At 41.0% G+C, this 19736-nt stretch overlaps 1 protein-coding gene and 1 long non-coding RNA gene across 15 annotated transcripts in view; one reads left to right on the top strand and one right to left on the bottom strand.

The window, feature by feature from the left end:
- Positions 1-2277: 2277 nt before the first annotated feature.
- LOC111248627 (tyrosine-protein kinase transmembrane receptor Ror-like) overlaps positions 2278-19736 on the bottom strand; it is a 240468-nt gene continuing 223009 nt past the window's right edge. For 10 of the 12 annotated variants that reach the window (XM_086988074.1, XM_022801284.2, XM_086988079.1 and 7 more), the window contains 5 exons: positions 11509-11786; positions 10749-10943; positions 8843-9073; positions 7391-8589; positions 2278-7205 (listed from right to left, as the gene is read on the bottom strand). In XM_086988074.1, coding sequence (XP_086844200.1) covers positions 7122-7205; positions 7391-8589; positions 8843-9073; positions 10749-10943; positions 11509-11786 — 1987 coding nt within the window. In that variant the 3' untranslated portion in view covers positions 2278-7121. The remainder of the gene's footprint in view (positions 7206-7390; positions 8590-8842; positions 9074-10748; positions 10944-11508; positions 11787-19736) is intronic. The other 2 variants (XR_015327104.1, XR_015327105.1) reach the window with 2 other exon arrangements.
- On the top strand, positions 3901-18788 carry LOC147755969 (uncharacterized). 3 transcript variants are annotated; one of them, XR_015327108.1, is made up of 5 exons: positions 3901-4041; positions 4414-4532; positions 4634-10844; positions 11486-13709; positions 16680-18788. It is a non-coding gene; the product is annotated as an uncharacterized LOC147755969 (long non-coding RNA). The 3 variants fall into 3 exon arrangements; XR_015327107.1 differs by having other exon boundaries at positions 4414-10844; XR_015327109.1 differs by lacking the exon at positions 4414-4532 and having other exon boundaries at positions 3903-4041.

Below are 19736 nucleotides of genomic sequence, written 5' to 3'. Positions count from 1 at the left end.
AGTTTGAGCACATATTTTTATCAAGTCGATTTCAGTTGCCAAACACTTCAGACATTAAGATACCCTGGAATTTTTGCAGCTAGTAGTGGTTAATTCATGGTTAACCACACGGTGCCGGAAAACCAAATGCAATGACCACAAGTAGACGTTTGATTTATTGGGTAATTCAGATCGAAGCCATTAACAAAATAGCGTAAATAAGTTATAATATTTAGGAGCAATCTTGTCAACTAGTGAAGAAACATACTATGTGGTTCTATTGATGCTGACGACACATATATTTTTTTCTAATTTAAAATGATAAAACGCAGCTTCACAAGGGAACATCTATGTACCAGTTTTATAATATGTGAAATTTTTATACCACATACTTCGTATTCAAGTTAAATATAGAAAGCACACACTTTACAGGTATTATATTTACTTCTAAAAATTATGCATGGCTTAAAAATAATGTTCCGAAGGCCACGCTCTCCGGCCGGTTAGTTGCGCTCTGACCGATAAGTGCGTAATGCGGGTTATGGTCGGGGTAAAAAAGCTAGACAGCATCAAAACTTGGACGGACATCCTCTCATGTGATAATACTTGGAGCAGTAGAAATTGTAGGACTTGTGCCTTTTGTTGTGGTAAACAGTAGTTTACAGACAGTAATACATTTGGAATGGAAATGTTAATTCACACATGTCGGAAATAAAAGGTGTCGTAATGCCCTTAAAAATTTTGTTTCAAGTGTCGACCTTTTACGGCCGGAGAAGGCTACCGGTGTAGCAATCGAACGTTCAAAAGTTCCCGTTCGTTTCTATAGTCGACGACGGCTAACAAATGACAGATTTGCAGTTATGTGTCTACTAATCATTTCTGCAATCAGGATGAGCTGAATAATTTCATATGGCTTCCAGTGAACGCTCTAGACGTAGGTCATGTAGTTTGGTTCTAGCAGAACGGATTTTAAGCCAAGAGCTAAATAAGGCTCGAGGCAAAGTAAGCTCGTCCTCATTGTGGTCAGCGAATGTTATATAAATATTCTAAAATGCGATTTTCAAATCGTGCTGTATCTCTACAACAGACAAACATATTCAGTACGCCAAAAAATACTTGTAATTCTGGCGTTCGGGCACAAGACAACTAAGTTTTAATTGTTCAATGAAAGAACCCTCGTTTGGAAAAAGTTTGGCATATAGCATGTATACACAGTTATGCCATGGAGACCCACTAGCTTGGTGGCTGGAAACTCGTCTGGGGCATGCTTAACTGCGGATCTGTTGCTTCCGAGTTGTGGCAGACGGGTTGCTTCCAGCAGTCACTTAAAACACGTGCAAGCGACAAAGGGGTTATATAGTTTGTCAAGTTTGAGACGACGAATCACTTCGTATGTAAGACTTGTTGATCGTCTGTCTAACTGCTGTTAAACCCTTTCCAGACTGCTTGACACCGGCATCGATATATTCTAGTTCGCCAAGCAATGACAGCCTCCTGTCAGGTCCTGTTGGGGCCTTGCAGCGGAAGTCATCACCTTTCGAATTTTCTATACTCTAGATTATTTGAATTGTTTGTTAGACATTTTTGAAAAATCCATGCCGCTTCTGTGAAATTAAAATCGTATTCTGGGTACAAACATGCACGGTACTAGCAAAAGATGGACTGCTGTTTTTCTACAATCAAGGATTCTATTTCAGTAGAGTCATCTTGACTCATTTCATGAGGCCACTGGCTGTTGTCATTCTTATAAAACATTGCTGAATAATCATAATACGATAATTACCGTGAACTGTATGATACCAGTGTGATTCGGACTAAGCGTAAGAAAAAAGGAACTCCCGCTAAAACCTTTATATGACAACTGTCATATATTGGCGCGCGATATACTCAAAAGAAGCCAACTGCTTCCAGCGTAAAGCTAGTTCATACATTTAAAATGTTTGCTGTAAGTTTTCTTAATTTATACGAGGCGCGTATCTCTTGACATCTACCCGACTAAGTAATAAGATTTTCTGGATCATCAAATACGAACTTCTAGTACACTTATTTCTAAAGTAGCCTTAAGTTTTCCGAAGGTTTTCTAAAGGCGCCCGACTAGGTTTAATAATGTCGGCGGTAGAGTATTGCAAGTTTATTACTTTAATATTGTTATATTATTATTATGTTCTATATTAATATATGTTCATGTAAACAATGCAGCAATACAATCCTTTAAATCTTTGCAACTAGCACAATTGTAAACCTACAAGTTCTATCACCTATATAGTATCTTTTTAACGAGCAATAAATACCCACTAGTTGAGACAGACAGTATGAAACATTTTATTCTTTCTTTGTTTATTCTTCCGGATTTCTCAGTTCATTCCTATTTCAATTCAATACCATCATTTGCATCAAGTCCTCATCATATATATATTTTCCTGACTGGTCCGGCGACTTAGCCATATTTTGTAGCTGTAGCCATTTCGTACTGAGAGCGTAAGATTCTGTACCATAGAAGTAAAGGCAATAATAATAACGAATTTAGATATCTTCATCGGGCCTACGATCAATACTTACTCCCTTTGTCGGTTTCGTCTATTTCTATAGGGCCCGTAACCTGCTTTTGGATAAATCTAATATTCGTTGCCCTCTACTTATATGTTTTCTCTCACAATACTCTGTCCGTCTTTCATGATTTCATGGACACCATTTCTTACAATTGTGTAATTAGCACTATACATAAGAGTAATAATCGCCATTGTATATCATATCAGTCTCGTGACCACCATCATTTCCATCGTTTTTATTCTTCGTAATATTATTAGTACCACCATTAATTATAGCTTTACACAGGGACTAGATACTTACAAAATTGCGAGCTTCTCTTCATAAGCTCCTCTTACTTCGTTTTCCCTTATTTTTTACTACAATACAACGCAAAACTGCACCGACTTCCTTCTCAGCCTAGCCAATAAGCCGGCTCCATAGAGAACAATATTGCCAATGGCCAACATGCTCGGTTAGCGTGATGTGCGAAAGCTCTCAAGTGCACATTCCGGTAAAGGCCGTGGACTTTCGTTTATTGAGTTCGCTTGAAGCAAAGACGTGCCGCTTTGGACACGGACACGGACACAGACACAGAGACACACGCACACACCCACCCACCCACACTCACACGTACACACGCTAAAACAATGCTAGCTCGTCAGTCGACATTCAAATACCTCGTATGCTGATCTCATCTTTATTCAGAGCTCGGGCTGAAGAACGAGGGACCATATGTAAGGTTTCAACAGCTAGATGGTGAGTGGCTACGATAAATCCATAACCGGAATCTGTTATAACCAATAAGTAACGAACTACTTAGTAGAGCACATTAGTACGGTAATACATACACGCATACACGAAAAATTAACGAAAAGGCAATTTTCACCTCGAGAACCTAACGTTCACTGTCTGAATGCTTTCACCTTGTAGTTCGTTCTGCCACAGATCTCATTCTTATTTCGCGCATACAGCCATAGTATATTTATTATTGTTTCTTCCTTCCGACGTCATTATCGCCATTCACGCATATTATATGACTATTTACATTTTGATAATAGTAATAATAATGTTCATTGTGGATGAATTAATTTACCGCGTACGTTGCGTTTCAGCACTTCCCATTCAAGCGTCAGCTCGCCTGAGTCGTCTGCTGTTTTTCATTGTTTATCCCGTTTACACTGTGTTATTGTTTACCTGTCTGATTTTACAGTTCGCTGCGTGTCGGGGAATTGTGTGGCGGCGTTTGGACACAACGATCATTTGTTTTTATGAATATTTTTATGCAATTATGTTGCTGCTGAACTGTGGCAAATACCAATGAGTGACCTTGCAAATACACGTTGTTACATTAGTGTTTTTCAGATGTATGCGCGCGTGTAATATCGATAAGGATTAAGCTAAAACGAGCCGGTTTTGCGATTCGGTATCATTTGTTATGTTTGCGGTGCGACAACAAAATGCATAGCTTTCCGTGCTGCTCTTACTCAGCTGGAAGAAAACAAGCGTTTGGCAAATTTGTGCAAATATAATTAAGTATGTGCTTGAATAGTCTGTGAGAGTAGCGCCGCTGACAAATAATGCATCACTAGCATGTATTAAAAGGCTCCACCGGCATAAAATTATCTAATTATTTAATAGAAAGAAATAGCTGCTGCACTGCAAGCAATTTGTGCCACTGAGTACATATAATGATTAATATTATTATTAGATGATAATTTCGCAGTAGCAGAATCGCCCATTTGCCATTGGTGAGGGGGATTGTACCGCTTCAGTACTTTAATATAGGTGTTATCAGTGATACCTGTTCAGGATTGTCATCTTTATTGAAAGTCAACACCTGCATAGTATTTTTATGCCTGTGTCCTGTTACAACAAGTAGCTTTAAAACATAGTTCCTGTTTGAAGTGCCTTCGCCGTCAGATCCATGGCCGGTTTTGAGCGAGCGGTTCTTACCGCTGTGCGTACTTATGAGACAATGCCTAAAAGAGACACAACTTTACGGCAATACGTCGCTAAAATTAGATGTATGTATGTATGAGGTTCTTTGTGTATGCTGCGTTTGCCCTTTCTTTCCTTATATATATATAAGAAAATGATTTTTAATGTGTTTTCATGTATGAGCAAGTGTACCTGTCTCAATGACTACTCCCAGTTCATCAGCGATCGCCGAATATTGCATAACCCTATAAACTCATTCAAGCTGGTCAAGCGTGATGGTGGTTTGATGATGTATAGTGTTCTGCTCTTTTACCGATCGCTCTTCTTAAGCTAATGACTGCTTTACGCGAGGTATATTGCATTTCCATTCGGTACTTGCATTTCTCATTCGTACTGTTGGTAGGTGTATTTTTTTTCTTGTCATGGCGAGTAGATTTGTTTTCGACGATGTATTTATATGCAATATATATGTGGTATCTGTTGCTTTTAACATGAATCATTTGATTAAAAAAAAACATCATTGCCTGTCCAGGACCATTGTTCAACCATGCACCGCGTTGTGGCCAAATTGAATCTTTCGGTTGTAAATTTGCCCTCAACTCCTTGTTTTTTGGTTTTTCATTGAGCCCCTATCTTGTTCCTCATCTTAAATAACAGTTTGAAGTAAGTAAGAAACGTTTCGTAGACTTGCTTTGATGAATCGTTGTTCTGTTGCCATCAACTCCTGTCACAGTCTTGTAAAATCGCATCTTTCATAGGATTCCCCTTAGTGTCATCCTGTCTTTATTTTCGTATTCGTCTTCCTCGTGCGACCTCAAGAATATGGTATTTATGCGTGGTTTTGCATCCTGATGCATTTATATATCTATATGTATCTATATATATTAAGAGCTTGTTGTAATAATAATAATAGTAACCGCTGCGTAGTCCCCGGGGGAGTTTATACCATGATCTCGTGATGACGACGACGACGACAATGATGATGATGATGATGATGATGATGACGACGATGATGATGACGATGATGATGATATTCTTTCGCTAGTTAATGGTAAATTTGTCTTCACATATATAGTTGTTGATCTTCGACGACTTTTTCTTGCTTTTTGTCCTATTTATAATTAATAGTTGTGTGCACTCTTAGTGTTAAGATCACTCTCATATATACATACGTATTTATAGCGGCCCAACGCTCTCCCCATTTAATCCTTGCCTGGAGCACGGTTTGCGTTTCTTTACTCTCCCGTAGGTAATCATATGTCATATATTTCCGTGTTTCGTTGTAGCAGACGCACGTTCGCTGACAGTAGTAAGTAAAACGGAAATTAATATCAATCTAATGTTCCCGACAAACTTCTCGGTCAGGTTAATTTTTGGCTAGGTCACTGCTTGCGGGAATAAAGAGACCACATATTCGACCGAGGTTCCCCTGTCAGTCAAAAGGGAACAGATAATCCCGGTGCAAAAAATGATTTCTTTATTTGTCCAGGTGCATTTTCTTTGCAACTGTTGTTGTTTAAGTAATCAACTTATTGTCTGGCTGCTGATACTCTGATTGCACCCGTGTGATACTATTCGCGCTTTAGCTTATCGTAGTCATAATATAGATACTCTTGTGATCACATTTCAGACACCTCTGCCTTGATTTCTTCAACTGAAGCTTTACTCAAGGTCGTGTGTACATATGCATATATGATAAGGAAGTTCTTGATAGCCAAGATTGACTTACTCTTTTTTCGCTGCGTTTATTCTTATAAGGTGATTTGGTTGCAGAATCATATTCGTAAGTTTTTCAAGATTCAAGTTGATAACTATACAGCCAGTAATCGAAGAAACGTGCCATTCTTACTACTGCTTTATGGAACATTTAAAGTAAAGAGGTATTGATACTCGTTAAGGATAGACCCGTAATAGGGGAGAGCACGAAAGGGCCGTCGACAACGCGATGATATGTGTCGACAGAGATTCGCTTTCAGTTCAGCTTGGTTTGCCCCGATCACATCGACGCCATATGGGTTTAGCTTATTATTACTGACAATATAATTGATAAAATTATACAGTTACAACGGGTGGAGGTCAATTTAGCACATACTGCTATTGTGTTTTTTCAAGACGATTGGTTGTGTTCTCGGCGAAGCTCGCTAGCGACTGCTAGAACTGGTTCTGGTTGTTGGATGTGTGTAGTAAAGCTCGAGATGTCCTCGTCGGCCAGTGGGGCCGAAGCTCTTCTTTCATTATTTTACCGTTATGATTTGTTTTCATACCTTCTGTTATGCTTTTTGTAGTTTTTTTTTTGTGAATCGGGGGACAGTACAGGTTGTACGCGTAATGCAGAGTGCGATGCTGTCTGTATTGGTCAGTATTGACTCGCCTATGTAAACTTATTGTAGCTGATACTGTTGTTGAACGGAGGCGTCAGGCTTGTTCCACCACCCACTCAACAATAAAATACTCTCCTTCAATCTGCCTTTTCTACTTATATATATATATATATATATATATATATATATATATATATATATATATGGTGCACAACTCATGTCATATTTGTGGACATTTCGTCTTTAGACACACTGTATCTCTACAAGACTGGGGCGTAGTCCGCCTGCTCTTAGGTTCACACTTGTGGCGTGTCTTTGTGTCATCCTACTTATCCACATTTAAGGTTTCCATTGTTAGGCCTTAGGGTCGTGTATTAAATGCTGGTAGACGTGGCTGTTTGGGGTGGAACAGCGGTCCATGGATGTGTCCATTGCTCTCTGCAAGACAACAGCAGACATCACACAACAGTTGAGATCACTAGACCAACGTGCGCAGTGCAAGCTTTCCACTCACAGACAGCATCGTCCATTTTGTGTCGATTTGTCTATATAGCTATTATATAAGAGAGATTTATGTCAATATGTGACTATCTACATATATCTCCTTGTCTATTTATACTAACCCGCTGCTGGCTGAGCATAGTCGAGTTGGTGGTAGATGACTGACTCCTACTACCCTGGCTGACGCTTCGACAATGCATCGTTTGCCACGTGCAGAGGCGATTATGAAGCTCAGAGAATGATGGCCGACGTGCGGACACCTCGTGCCAACACTCCACCATCATTGAATAGACGTGGGATGGGCACTCCTCAGGACACGCCAGTAGCTGTCGTGCCCGAATCATTTCGGTAACTTCTTGATTGCTGTAACCATAATACGGTTGGCAGCCGTATGAGAATACCTCCCACATAACGACACCAAACGACCATACATCGCTTTCGGCTGTAAACTTGCCGTACAGGATAGCCTCCGGCGGCATCCATCGAACCGGCAGGAGGCTCTTCGCCTGTACTCGATAATAGTCCGACGAGTAAATGTCGCGAGATAGTCCAAAGTCCGAAATCTTCACAGTCGTATTCTCACCGACAAGGACGTTACGTGCAGCCAAATCGCGATGCACATAGTGATGCGCTGCTAGAAACTCCATTCCAGCGGCGATCTGACGGCAGATATGGAGAAAATCGGCGAATTCCAACGTCTGATTGATCGAGTCCGCTCGGGTTGGAGAATGTGCAATGAGGTACTCGTGCAGGTCGCCATGTTCCATGTACTCAAAAAGCAGACACATAGGCTCTTGTCTGGTCACAACGCCGACCAGGCAGACAATGTTCGGGTGATGAAGATCAGCCATAAGGCCGGCTTCACGATGGAAGTCATCTTGAACCTTTTGTGATGCGTTCTCTTTGAGTGTCTTGACAGCTACTGGCAGTTCACCATTTGGCGTGCCATTCAGGAAGCGATTATTGAACACCGTCGGCTGCTGCGTTGCTAACCAATCATAGCCTATGATTGAACCACGGTAGACCTTGCCGAACGCTCCTTCGCCTAATTCCTCGATAAACTTGATCGATGACAGGGGAAACTCGGGTGCTCGCACCTGAGTTCTAGGCAAAAGTTTGTTCAGCTCCATCGTGTTGATTCTGCTCTGAGCCGCTGATCCATTCTTGGCTACCTTAAGCGCCTGAAGCGAGTTATTAACTAGTGAGGACGGAGGAGGTTTGGATGACGTGCGCCGCTTGATGCAGAATACCGAGACAAGAAGCGATATCAGAGCTACAGCTGCCACGCTCGGCACAACCACGTAGAGCCACATGTAATCCGCTGAAAAATTTGAATGCATGCACAATAATGTCGATAAACACATCTGTTATGATACTAACTAACGGGAAATGCGTTCTAATAAGGAGTAACGAATCCATTAGACATCATCGAGGGCAACTCATAGTCTAATATACAATATTTTCGCTTGTTTTTTTGCGTTCACCAATAATAATTACACAAAACGTAAATTACAGTCGGCGATATGCTTAAATATTGCCAACTAGGTGGTAATCTATGTATGCCCAATACGTACCACATTTCGGGATGTTACAAGCCTCTTTGCCACCGACTTCAGTGAAGCACCATGGTCCAACTCTGGACCCATCAGGGTTCCTGCAGTATGAATGTCCTCCGAGAATGCCTTCATGGGCGGTCACCCGTGAATAGAGGATTTGGTGATGCCAGGGTTGGCAGGGATGCCCGGAAATGCTCATTGAGACCGAGCCTCGATAGGACTCACCATTACCCTCATAGCAGTGTTGATCTGAAAATAATCCAACGAAAATAACGCAAATTAGATCGTTTCATTTTGCAATATGGTCGCGATAGTTTTCATGAGACGAGTTCACAACATACAAATTGAAAGCTGGTTCGATAATGCTTTTACGCTGGTTTATTCATAGTAGATTCATACTTATCGCACGACATATTCGCGTATACAGTATTATAATAGAGCATTAGGGAATTAAATAAAAAGAACTTGTTTGTTTTTTCCTACGAGCTTTACGTATCAGTCTTATGCTTGAAAGGTTACCTGTAGTAACCTCTAGTTAAACTAAATATATAAAATAAAATAAACTAGCTTATATTAACAAAAGCAGGCTTGGCATGTGTAAGTGGCATATCTATGCCTGTGCTTTATATAGAAAGTCACGTGCCTATTTGAGCATGCCATATTCATTGGCCGCCATCTTCTTTTGCGTTCTATAGTAGCTCAATAATTCTTACTTCCAGCTGTTGCACCTCTTGTACAATCGCATATTTGCTTCCACGAGTTGGCTTCTATGAATAGAACAATGAGGGGCTTTACCTTCGCCTCAACGGCTAGCACGACTTGCACGTCCATGACAGCAAACGCAGTCTCACCTTTTTGCTAATCAGACAGGCATTAATCGTCCAATACGATCGTGCATTAATAGTAGCTAGTACTGCTATTAAGAGTTTGTGCAGTGCTCATTCGTGCAAACATACCGAAGTGATCGTGAGTGAATACTGCGGATAGTATGTGTTTTAGTTAATACCTGTTTTCTAACTATCCGCGATAGTCTATTGTGAACAAAGTCTACCTCCAGAGCATCCAAGTGGTTCCTCTAATTCCAACAGAAACAGCAAGAAGCCATTCGTAGCGCTAACTCACTGGGGAAATGCGTGTTTTTGGCTGATGACGTTAAGTTCAATGACGAAGAAAACACGCTTAAATGAGCACTTTTTATGGGCCATGGCACCAGAGGCCTTCCATCGCTTTGCATAGGAGTCCGAATTTAACTGGTTCCACATAGAGCAGCCAGTTAGTCCGCTAGTTTTTCCGATCAGCGTGTTGACATGGGTTGATACTAAGACTGAAGAGTGATATAGCGTGCCTTTACTGCCTATGCTTTCTTTCTTTTTATGTCTAAGTACCACACTAGTTTTGATTGTAGTCTATGACCGCTTGGGGAGCCGATAAATCGCGAGGAAGATCCGTCCCGTCCACTAGTTTTGACATCAACCACGGTAACAACAGAGACAGCCATGAATAACGAAAATTTGCGATTCGCTGACCAAAGCAAAATACAAGATTATGGTTGTAAAATGCGGCGCTGACACAGTGAGCTACGTGCTTTTAACCCTTCGTCTAAGAGTTCGAATGCGCAAATGAAAATACTCGATTTAAGCGTATTACGGGACATTAATTATATATATAATTAGGTGCAATAAGTAGTGTTCATGTATTTACCAAGTGGACACACTAAGTCATAGCACTTTTGCTCGAAACGACTGTAGGTCAGCTCAGATACAGATATAAATCTTTTTGAAGCTTGCCACTGAAAACAAATCGAATTGCTATTGAAAAGCGCGGACAGATTCGCATTTCAATCGACGACATCGTTATTTAGTTCGACGCAAGACTTCGCAACACTGAAGTGTCAACAGGGCCCGCGCCAGTGGCACCAGCGTACCTTCATCCAACTGAATAATCGTCGGCAGCGGAATTCCTAGGCCGAGGCAGTTCAATCCATCAGGGCTATTTCGTTCAGGCAGCTTCTTACAATCAGGTAAAATATTCGCTCTTCCGATCACTGGGTGGCGTTTGGCAATCGAATACTCCATACGACATATATTATCCTCCAGCAATTCGCATTCGTCTCGGCAAACTAAAAAAGAAAAGCACTTATTAGACTTACCAGTCACTAACTGTTTCGCTTATTATTATTATTATGAAGTGAGCTAATTACGGCGCTGCCAGCCAGAAATGTTTAAAATCATTATTTTTCGGCTAAAAGACACACGTGCAAAAGTTTTCTGTAAATATCCAGCATACACACACGTGCATTATATCCCTGATTTAAATCTTTTCTCGCAGAATTCCCTATGTATATCTAAAATGTAAAGCTCGTGATATATACCATCCCAACATGTTAGTCTGTGATGTCGGAATAGGCTCGCATCATTCACTTCAAAAGACTAGAAGTGTACACTTTTTAAGCACCTGGCAGCACAAAAGTTCAAAAAGCATCCGTAAAATAGAAAAAAAGACGCCGATACGGATATGAGAGGCTTTGAAGTCACCGTCCATATATTTCATTACAGAGTTTTTTAATATTATTTTTATTTTATATTTTAATTTGCTCGGCTTCAATTTCTAACAAGTTTCATTTATTATCGATTCGTCATTTATGTACCTATCCATGTATAGCAAGTCATCTAGGAAGAACTTACCCATACGAGGCTTGTGTTCATGCACTGTCTTATCGCACGGCGGAAAAGCGAACATGCAGAGCGAGGGGAAAGCGAATTTGAGGCATTCGGGGGTGACATCGCGTGAAGTTCGAACGACCGTCAGTACCCCAGCGAGTTTTTCTTCAAGAGAGGCCATACTTAAACCAGGCCGAACATACACAGTCTGATTTATAAGGTAATGCGCACAAGCTGTCCCTCGATATGTTTCGCATTTGCCACCGCTCATAAACGTGTTTGGGTCATCAGGGTGGAACTCTCTGAAAATCAGAATAAACAGCAACGGTATATTGTTGGATAATTATGTAGTTGGAAATCGACGTGTTCCAGACTTTCTTGTCATTGTGAGTTTCACTAAAAGATACTCGTTGAAAAAAGAAGTTGAAAATTTTTACAGCTGCATGTTTTTATTTCTTTTGTTCAATTAGGAACTGTTGTAGATATTGGAGTCTTATTATTAGGCCTGCAACAGCGTACTAGAGATGGCGAGGGCGTCACTTGCGTTAATCAAATGTGTTGGCCCAAAAGCTATATATATACAAATGTATATATATATTGCCGAAAAGGTTTAGACCGTTCTTCTAGCTAGATGACCTTAGAGCTACGTATCTCAAATGTGGATTGGGCGCCATTTACAAGTTGAGATTTAGCATTAGTAGACATGTTAAAATTGTGGAAAGGTTTTTTTTTAGACTTAACATAGGGAGTGAAATTTCCGCAAAAAATTGCCATATTTTACAATTTTATAATTAGATAGGCACAAACGCTGAACAGATCCATGAAAAAACATCTGTGTCTGTTTAAGGTCAGAATGCGTTATTCAGAGATGTTTCTATCGCTTTTGTTCTGAAAATGTTTATGTAAAAGATGCTCTTTTTAGTGTATGGCCAATTACGAAAAAAGTTGATGAAATCACCACAGAAGTTAAACAAGAGCTAAAAATTAAACATCCATCACCAAACGGTTCTGAACCGTTTAAAGAAGGTTGGCTACACGAGCATCATGTATGGCTTCTGATCGAAATGACGCCAAGAGATTTACTAGATCATATTAGACATACTAGACATAGAAACTGTACAGAAATGCAATGAACTCTATCCATACCTAAAGCAGTTGATTACAGGTCATCAAAAGTGGATCCAAAAAAAAATGTGCCCCCTAGTCTATGGCGAAGCCCAGACTGATGCCAAAGAAGCTGACACTATTTGTTTAGTAGGGTTGGAAAGGAATCGTGCATTATCAAGTGTTGCGGTCTAGTTAAACGATCGATACAAACCTCTACCATCAACCAGCTTGTAACTAGACTATAGCAAGCAACTCGCAAAGATCGATCAGAATTAGTGAAGCTTTACCACGAGAATGCCCGATCATATTTTTTTTTAGCTATCTGGCAAAAAATTGAGTAAACTTAAATAAAACTCTTAATATATTTGCCGTACAGTCCGGATCTTGCACTATCAGAATTTTATCTGTTTCGGTGTTTAGAGAACTTCTGCAATGGAGTTAGCTTAGTTTCGAATGGACGGATGTAGAAATCACTTATTATCATTTTTCTCCTAGAAACCATATAAAACCGTAGAAGTTCTTATTGGTCATAGACAAAAATGGCACATAATTAGTTTTGTAATATTATTTTAGAATATGAAAAATACCTTCTTCAATTTCGGTTTAGAACGGTGAATACTTTATCAATAATCCAATATATGAATGTATTAAAGGCTAGGAAGGACTGTTATATCACGATGGAAAACAAATACCCTAAGAGGGAAATGAAGAGGTGGCCTAACTCAAAACATGGCTGCGTAGCCAAGAACCTACGAAAAGCTCTACGGGAGTGACATCTCGTGGCTCATGGTCGCGCATGGTTAACCTTTGCCACTCTACCTGTGGGACTATGGTTCTTTGTAGTTATCGCGATGACAAACGGAAGACGCCGTAGTTAACTGCGATGGTGGGGCTTCTTCCATCGCCCTGTCGGTGTAATGCTCGTTGACGCACTGGTAGACAGATGTCCTGTCATAATTTAACTTGGCCACCTATCTTAGCACTGTGACAGTTGATCTATCCAGTGAGCCGAAAGGCACTCGCACAGATACTTCCAAAATATAGAAAACGCATCGAGATGGATAGGCGACTAGCAACATTGACGCCTAAAGTGTGAGAGATCTTTTCGCCGGAACAGGGTAAATCAAGCCAAGTTGTTCAAACACGAAACAACGAGATAGACAAATCTCGTCATCGGCGCCAGCCGAATCGTTATAGGTAGTGTGGTGTTGAGCTCTATTATCTGTTTCTCTCGGTTACTATGTGTTTTGTTCTGACGCATTGCAGTCAGCTCATTCGTCGAACATTTACAGTTACCGTCAGCAGTCATGTTATTGAAGTAGACAGCTGAGAGATATAGAAGGGTGTCCTATGAGACAAGGCAGAACGTTCCACATGTTCGCTGACATTGCAATAGATTTTTGTGAGAGATTCGTCAACTACAATCACAACAATGATGTGACAAACGTCGAATTACATTCGATATTTAAGTGGATGCATTTTTAGCTAAAAACTAATTCTCAGTTGGAAAGCTACTCCTCATTATTTCAAGAAGACAATGATGTAAAATCATTTATCTAGTCTTATTTAATCTTAGACATTTTCTTTGCTTCATCCATACAAATTTGTTTAAGCAATACGTCTTCATCTGTGTCCATTGCTCTGCGCTGTGCTCCGACCTATAGAGCTGTCATAACGCTCTCGTGGAAATGGACCCGCTGCGTACCTGGCGGAAGAGCTCACAAACTTTTGCACACAGCTGTAGTTGACGTAACTTTCATGGTTCAGTGACCACCGGTGCCACCCCTATAAATACGATTTTTGGATCCGCGGATCCGAGGGGACTGAATCAGAAGAATGTTAAAGTATACGAAAAGAAACCCGTGTCTTTCCTTGAACAAAGAAGTGAGCCAATGATACGGACGGCCAATAAGCAGGACTAAAATTGACGATGCGTAAGAGCCTATTCCGATATATCGGTTCAGCTTGATATGTTTCGGGCTGGCCGTCTGTTAATCACGGCTGCTGCGTTACCTCGATGTCATCGTTACTGTGCGATCATATAGCTTTCACCATCAATGTACACGGAACACTATTACTAGATCAAACAGCGAGCCGAATTCTCCTGTGAGGAGACGGGTTGAAGTCGACTAACCGAACCAGAATCCAGAAACAGAGTCAGGAGCTCAGCCTTCATAGATCAAGTGTCGACTCTGTTTCCGAGTCGCTATTTGCCTTAGGCTGACGTTTGAAAGATACACATCGATAAAGTTTGCTATAGATTGAAATCAGACAGATGGGTATCATTCATAATGGTACATATAGCGCCTACCGCTATATTGCGCAGAACTAAACGTTAGGTGTGCAGTATGAACGATGATGACCGAATATTGTAAAACAAAGCAAATCTCAAAAATTTAAAGAAGATAGCTGAATTAGATATTATTGCGTTAGGTTTTATTATGCGGATTTAAGAAACCGAAATGATAATAGAGAACAAAATATATGTTACTAATATACTATTTCTTGCTACAGATACATCGAGGAAATCTATTCACTGTTTCCGCTCCATAACTGAGAAATTTTATAAAAATGCTGCAAACACAAATAGACCTCATCAATGACGTTATTTCTATGTTTCGCTAGTTTCACTGCTACGATTGTGTTCGATTATGAAGCTAACGCGCATGTTGGCTAGTAGAGCATTGACGCCATGATATCTTGTATGTACGTCAGCATGATCCTGGTGACAATAAGTAAACACAGTCTTCTATAGGACACCAAAAACATCAGCTACACTAGACATAGATCATTTTCAAAGGGCGGAACCAATCAGTTCGTATTGTTCAGGTGAACTTAACGATAGACATCCCCAATTGCCCTCCCAGCTATCTCCGCGTAACTCTACAGAATATAAACCTTGGCCTCTCATTTACCATACTCGAAGGTAAACTAGAAAGTCAAACGACTTGGGTAACAAGCCCTATTTTGTCCGTGCAGCAACACGAATTAACAAATATTTACAAGAACTCATGATACATATACTGGAAACTTCTGTGTATTCTGAAGTTTGGCTCTTGCATGGTGTCATGTCGTGTTCGACTGTAAGCGGTTCCATGTAACTCGTTGCAAACTTGCTAAGCGACCCATACTCCGAATGGTACTGCGTACTGTAATAGGGTGAAAGGTGAAATTCAATGAAGACGGACTCGAGGAGCAAATAGTAGAGGCATGTTAGGTTCAAGTGTCCTGAAGAACCTATGCTGCTACCTGGCTGCGATGGACTAGGCCTTACCCGCCAACAGCTTAGTCAATAAATGAGCATGTAAGGAGAGAAATAGGATCTGGGGCATAGAAAGAGAGCAGAAGCAAACTCTCATGCCCTCGACGATAAGACGGATAGCCCGTGTCTCAACAAGGAACGGGATATGCTTTTCTGACTAACTGGCTCAGTACTCTGTAGAATCATCGCGCACCCGTTTCTCACCAAAACTAGCGTAGTTCATGTAGCGTGCACCCTCAACCTATCCAAGGAATGTTTTGTCTCATCCGAGCCCTGTTGATCTGATTGTCCTGTGACCAATTAGATCAACAGACTCCGATCTTGTCTAGCACAACATGTCTCGATGTCCGAAAGTAGCAGATTGACGCGAAAAAGCATTACAACTGATGTAAACTACTTCATTGTATATTATTTAAACAACAGTGCTGGTAAATGTATAGCAGAGATGTAGGTCGAATGACAAATATAAAGGAATGCTCAGAAAAAAAGCTACCGACACAAGAAGCATTTGCGTATAAAGTATCCAAGTATAATTTTCTAGCCAAACCCATATGATAGCAATTATCAATGTCGAGTGCGTGTTAGGTTTCATGCAACGTATATAGTTAACAGGGGCATTCTCGGAGACACGTGCGTCTTGTATAAGACGCATATATATATATATATATATATATAGACGTATAAGTTTTTCTGTATCCGTAGTCCAACGGGTGCGCTAGAATACACACCTCCGATTAATATAACTATTTAGGGAGCACAGGTAGAAACTTGAAACAGGTATGACCTCGAGGAACTAACCCTTTTTGATTGCGTTACTCCCAATTAGGTTTTAGAGACGTTATCAGTCAGTGCGCCCGCTGCAGCGCATGTCTAGTGATTGCCGTCAGTCAGACCGTCAAATCGTCAGACGCCTTAACCTTTCCTGCTTCTTTCCTTCGGATCACTCGACCTTGGTTAGCCCAGTTAGAAGAAGCGAAAAAATATGAACTATCCTGTCGATCGACGGAGGTCGTCAATCATTCAGCCAGTTCCAAGCGAAAATCACACCAGCCAAAGGAAAGCCGACGAAGACCAAAGAGATGAAAAGCTCAAGTAAAATGGTAGAAGGACAACGAGAGGGAACGGCGCTGAAAAAAGGCAACGAACATGAGAATAAGGCCGGCGCAATCGCCGCCACCGCCGCCGCTGCAGACCTGCGCCCACACTCAACAAGCAGCAGATGACAGCGTTTCGATGATCTGGCTGGCGGCTGCTCGCCTAGGCAGACGACAAGAAGCTCCGTCTTTGATGCCGCCCACTTTTGCTGTTCAGGACAAGCCGTCGACCGCTGAAACAGGGGCCAATCGTTCCGGCCTGTTTCATGATCTGGTCGACAAGACACAACGGGAAACACGACAGTCACCGAGACAGGACTCGAGTGGAAAATGTCCTACTAAGGCCATCTTTTGAAATCAGGACAAGCAAAGACAGACAAGATGCACACAATTATTAGTTCGTCGTACGGACAACGACACTGATTGGTGAAATAGTAATTGATGGCAACGCGATAAGCGTAGCTTCGAATATATAACAATGGCTAAATCATCGTATTGGACCGCAACGTTGACACGGCTCCAAGTAGAAATTTTGACAACATACCCGCTTGGAAATGAGCTCACTTGCTGTTTGCTCCTGAACTGTGCTAACATGGATGCCTGTGGAAAGATTCCTTAAATTATTTCATACCGTATTCTTCTGCCATAGAACAGAGTGAAACGAGACGTGAACTCGGTAGCTAAATTAGGCTAGACATTCTGCAAAACACCATAAAAATATTTCCACTCGCTCTGGGTTTGGTATACTGCCACAACGTTGTGTGTAATAGCTTTCCTAATTGAAACCCAGAGAAGCAGGGAGTTTACTGGGATACTTAGCTCTCGAACGACACGAGGGAACCTTCATGGAAAGCACATTACGGTGAGAAGTTAATTTTAAGGAGCGCTTCTGTTTTACGCAACGTGGCAGATAGGAGGAGGTACTTCAATTTAGCAATTTATCTCACATCTAATAGACACGTCCGTTTATCACGTAAGTTTATCGCGAATTCATATCATGTTTATGCCAGCGTTATGTTATTGTATCATACGTATAATTCTTAAGCAAGATGAGCTCCATAGTGCTCAGTCTGCGGAGAGATTCTGCTCAAAAGAAAAAGACTGCTTTGGAAAAGGTAGAGCATTCACTCGGATCTATTAAGTATATAGTCGATTAGGTACAGACTGACTTAGCGTATGTGAGTATGCGCCGAACTGTGTGAAAGCCTACCATATCTGTGTTCTGTTGTATTTGTATCAGGGCCTCCGGGATCAGAAGACTCCGCGAAGAAGAATATCTAGAGACTCTTCTAAATCACGCTTCCGACTGATGGCAGTCTCTCCTTTCTCTCTTGTTTTTTTTGTGCGGTGATTGTGTGCGTGTAACTGACAAGGAATGAGCCTGATCGTTGATTACCATTGTCACCCATCCAAGATAAATGAGTTCGATTTTAGGGATAGAGTTATCGGAACACATAGATATTATTTTTTTAAACCTCTAAACCTGTTCCCTTCTCGATCGAGGAAGCAAAGAACGAGTGAAGAATCGCAGCGATCAATGTGTACATGTTTAAGTGTTAGTGATGACTAAACATTCAACCGGGTGTAGAAGTGTCATGTTGACGTCATGCGATGGTACAGCCTTAGGAGACTTTCATCGATGGGCACTTGTGTTTGCGTGGTTTGCGCGGAGGTAGATATGTTTGACCATGACATGGATGATGCTTTACACGAAATGGAAGCTTCAGTCTGGTTCATGTCTACGGTCAAATGTACAGTTAGTTTTCAATATATAAGCGTAATATATATATATATATATATTATATTATATATATATATAAAGTTATTTTAACTTCATCATACCGAACGTATTTTAACTTTTGTTCAAAGATCATCTCATTTATTTTATTTGCGTAATCATATGCTGAGGTATTACTACATCCATCTAGCCTTATTAGGATTTGGGTGTACAGTACGGCTTATGAAGGATTATATCTGAAGACTACAGCTGTCCTTGAACATCTATGTAATGTTTCAACTAGCTGTCGATGGAGTTTCATCTGTTCGACACCAGCAGTCGCCTCGTATGTGGATGTCCACCCATTTTTTTGCACTAACTTGTCAAAACGATAGTATTTCAAGCCTGCCAATCGTCTCGATCTCTAATCGTTAGGTTCAACCACCTCATATGTCATCAGCGTCGTTAGCATAAGAGAAGAGATACAAACTTATTTTTCTAAAGGCGGCAACTCCTCTCTGGGCTGAAGAAAGGCTCGGTCTCGATCGGTCTTTTTTCGGGGATCATGTTATTGGGTTGCAGGCTGGATGATAGGACAGTCGTTTTCTCTCTGTCCATTCGACATTTCAACGACATCAACATTTGCCAGCGTCCTAAAAGTAGCCGGTGACTGCTGTAGTCGATGATGATGGGTAGAGAACGAACGAACGAACGAACAAACGAACGAACGAACGAAAATCGAGCCCACTGGGTTCAAGAAAACAAGCATCAAGGGTTGAGCAAACAACGGCCCACACTTTCGCAATGGTCTTAGTAACCGCAATGGCTGATACAACAGCGATAACAAACTTCAACAAAGTAGCATCTGTTAAGCCAGAAATATTAATCAACAATAGAAACAGCAACGTTACGATCTGTGAGTTGGAAAATAGTGCGCCGGAAAAGTTTGAATCTATTGGGGAGTCAATAACTGTTGTTAGCAGAGTCACTCGAAAAGTAGCAAATTCGTTAGAGCAATTACCGAAGGGGCAGCAAGGGTTGTACGTTGTACGAGTGAAAGTGTTTTAATTTC

This window comes from Varroa destructor, unplaced genomic scaffold (assembly GCF_002443255.2).
Source record: "Varroa destructor unplaced genomic scaffold, Vdes_3.0 BEIS01000004.1, whole genome shotgun sequence".
Lineage (NCBI taxonomy): Eukaryota > Metazoa > Arthropoda > Arachnida > Mesostigmata > Varroidae > Varroa > Varroa destructor.
The sequence above is the reverse complement of the archived record's forward strand: the minus strand, read 5'-3'. Positions and strand labels throughout refer to the sequence as shown.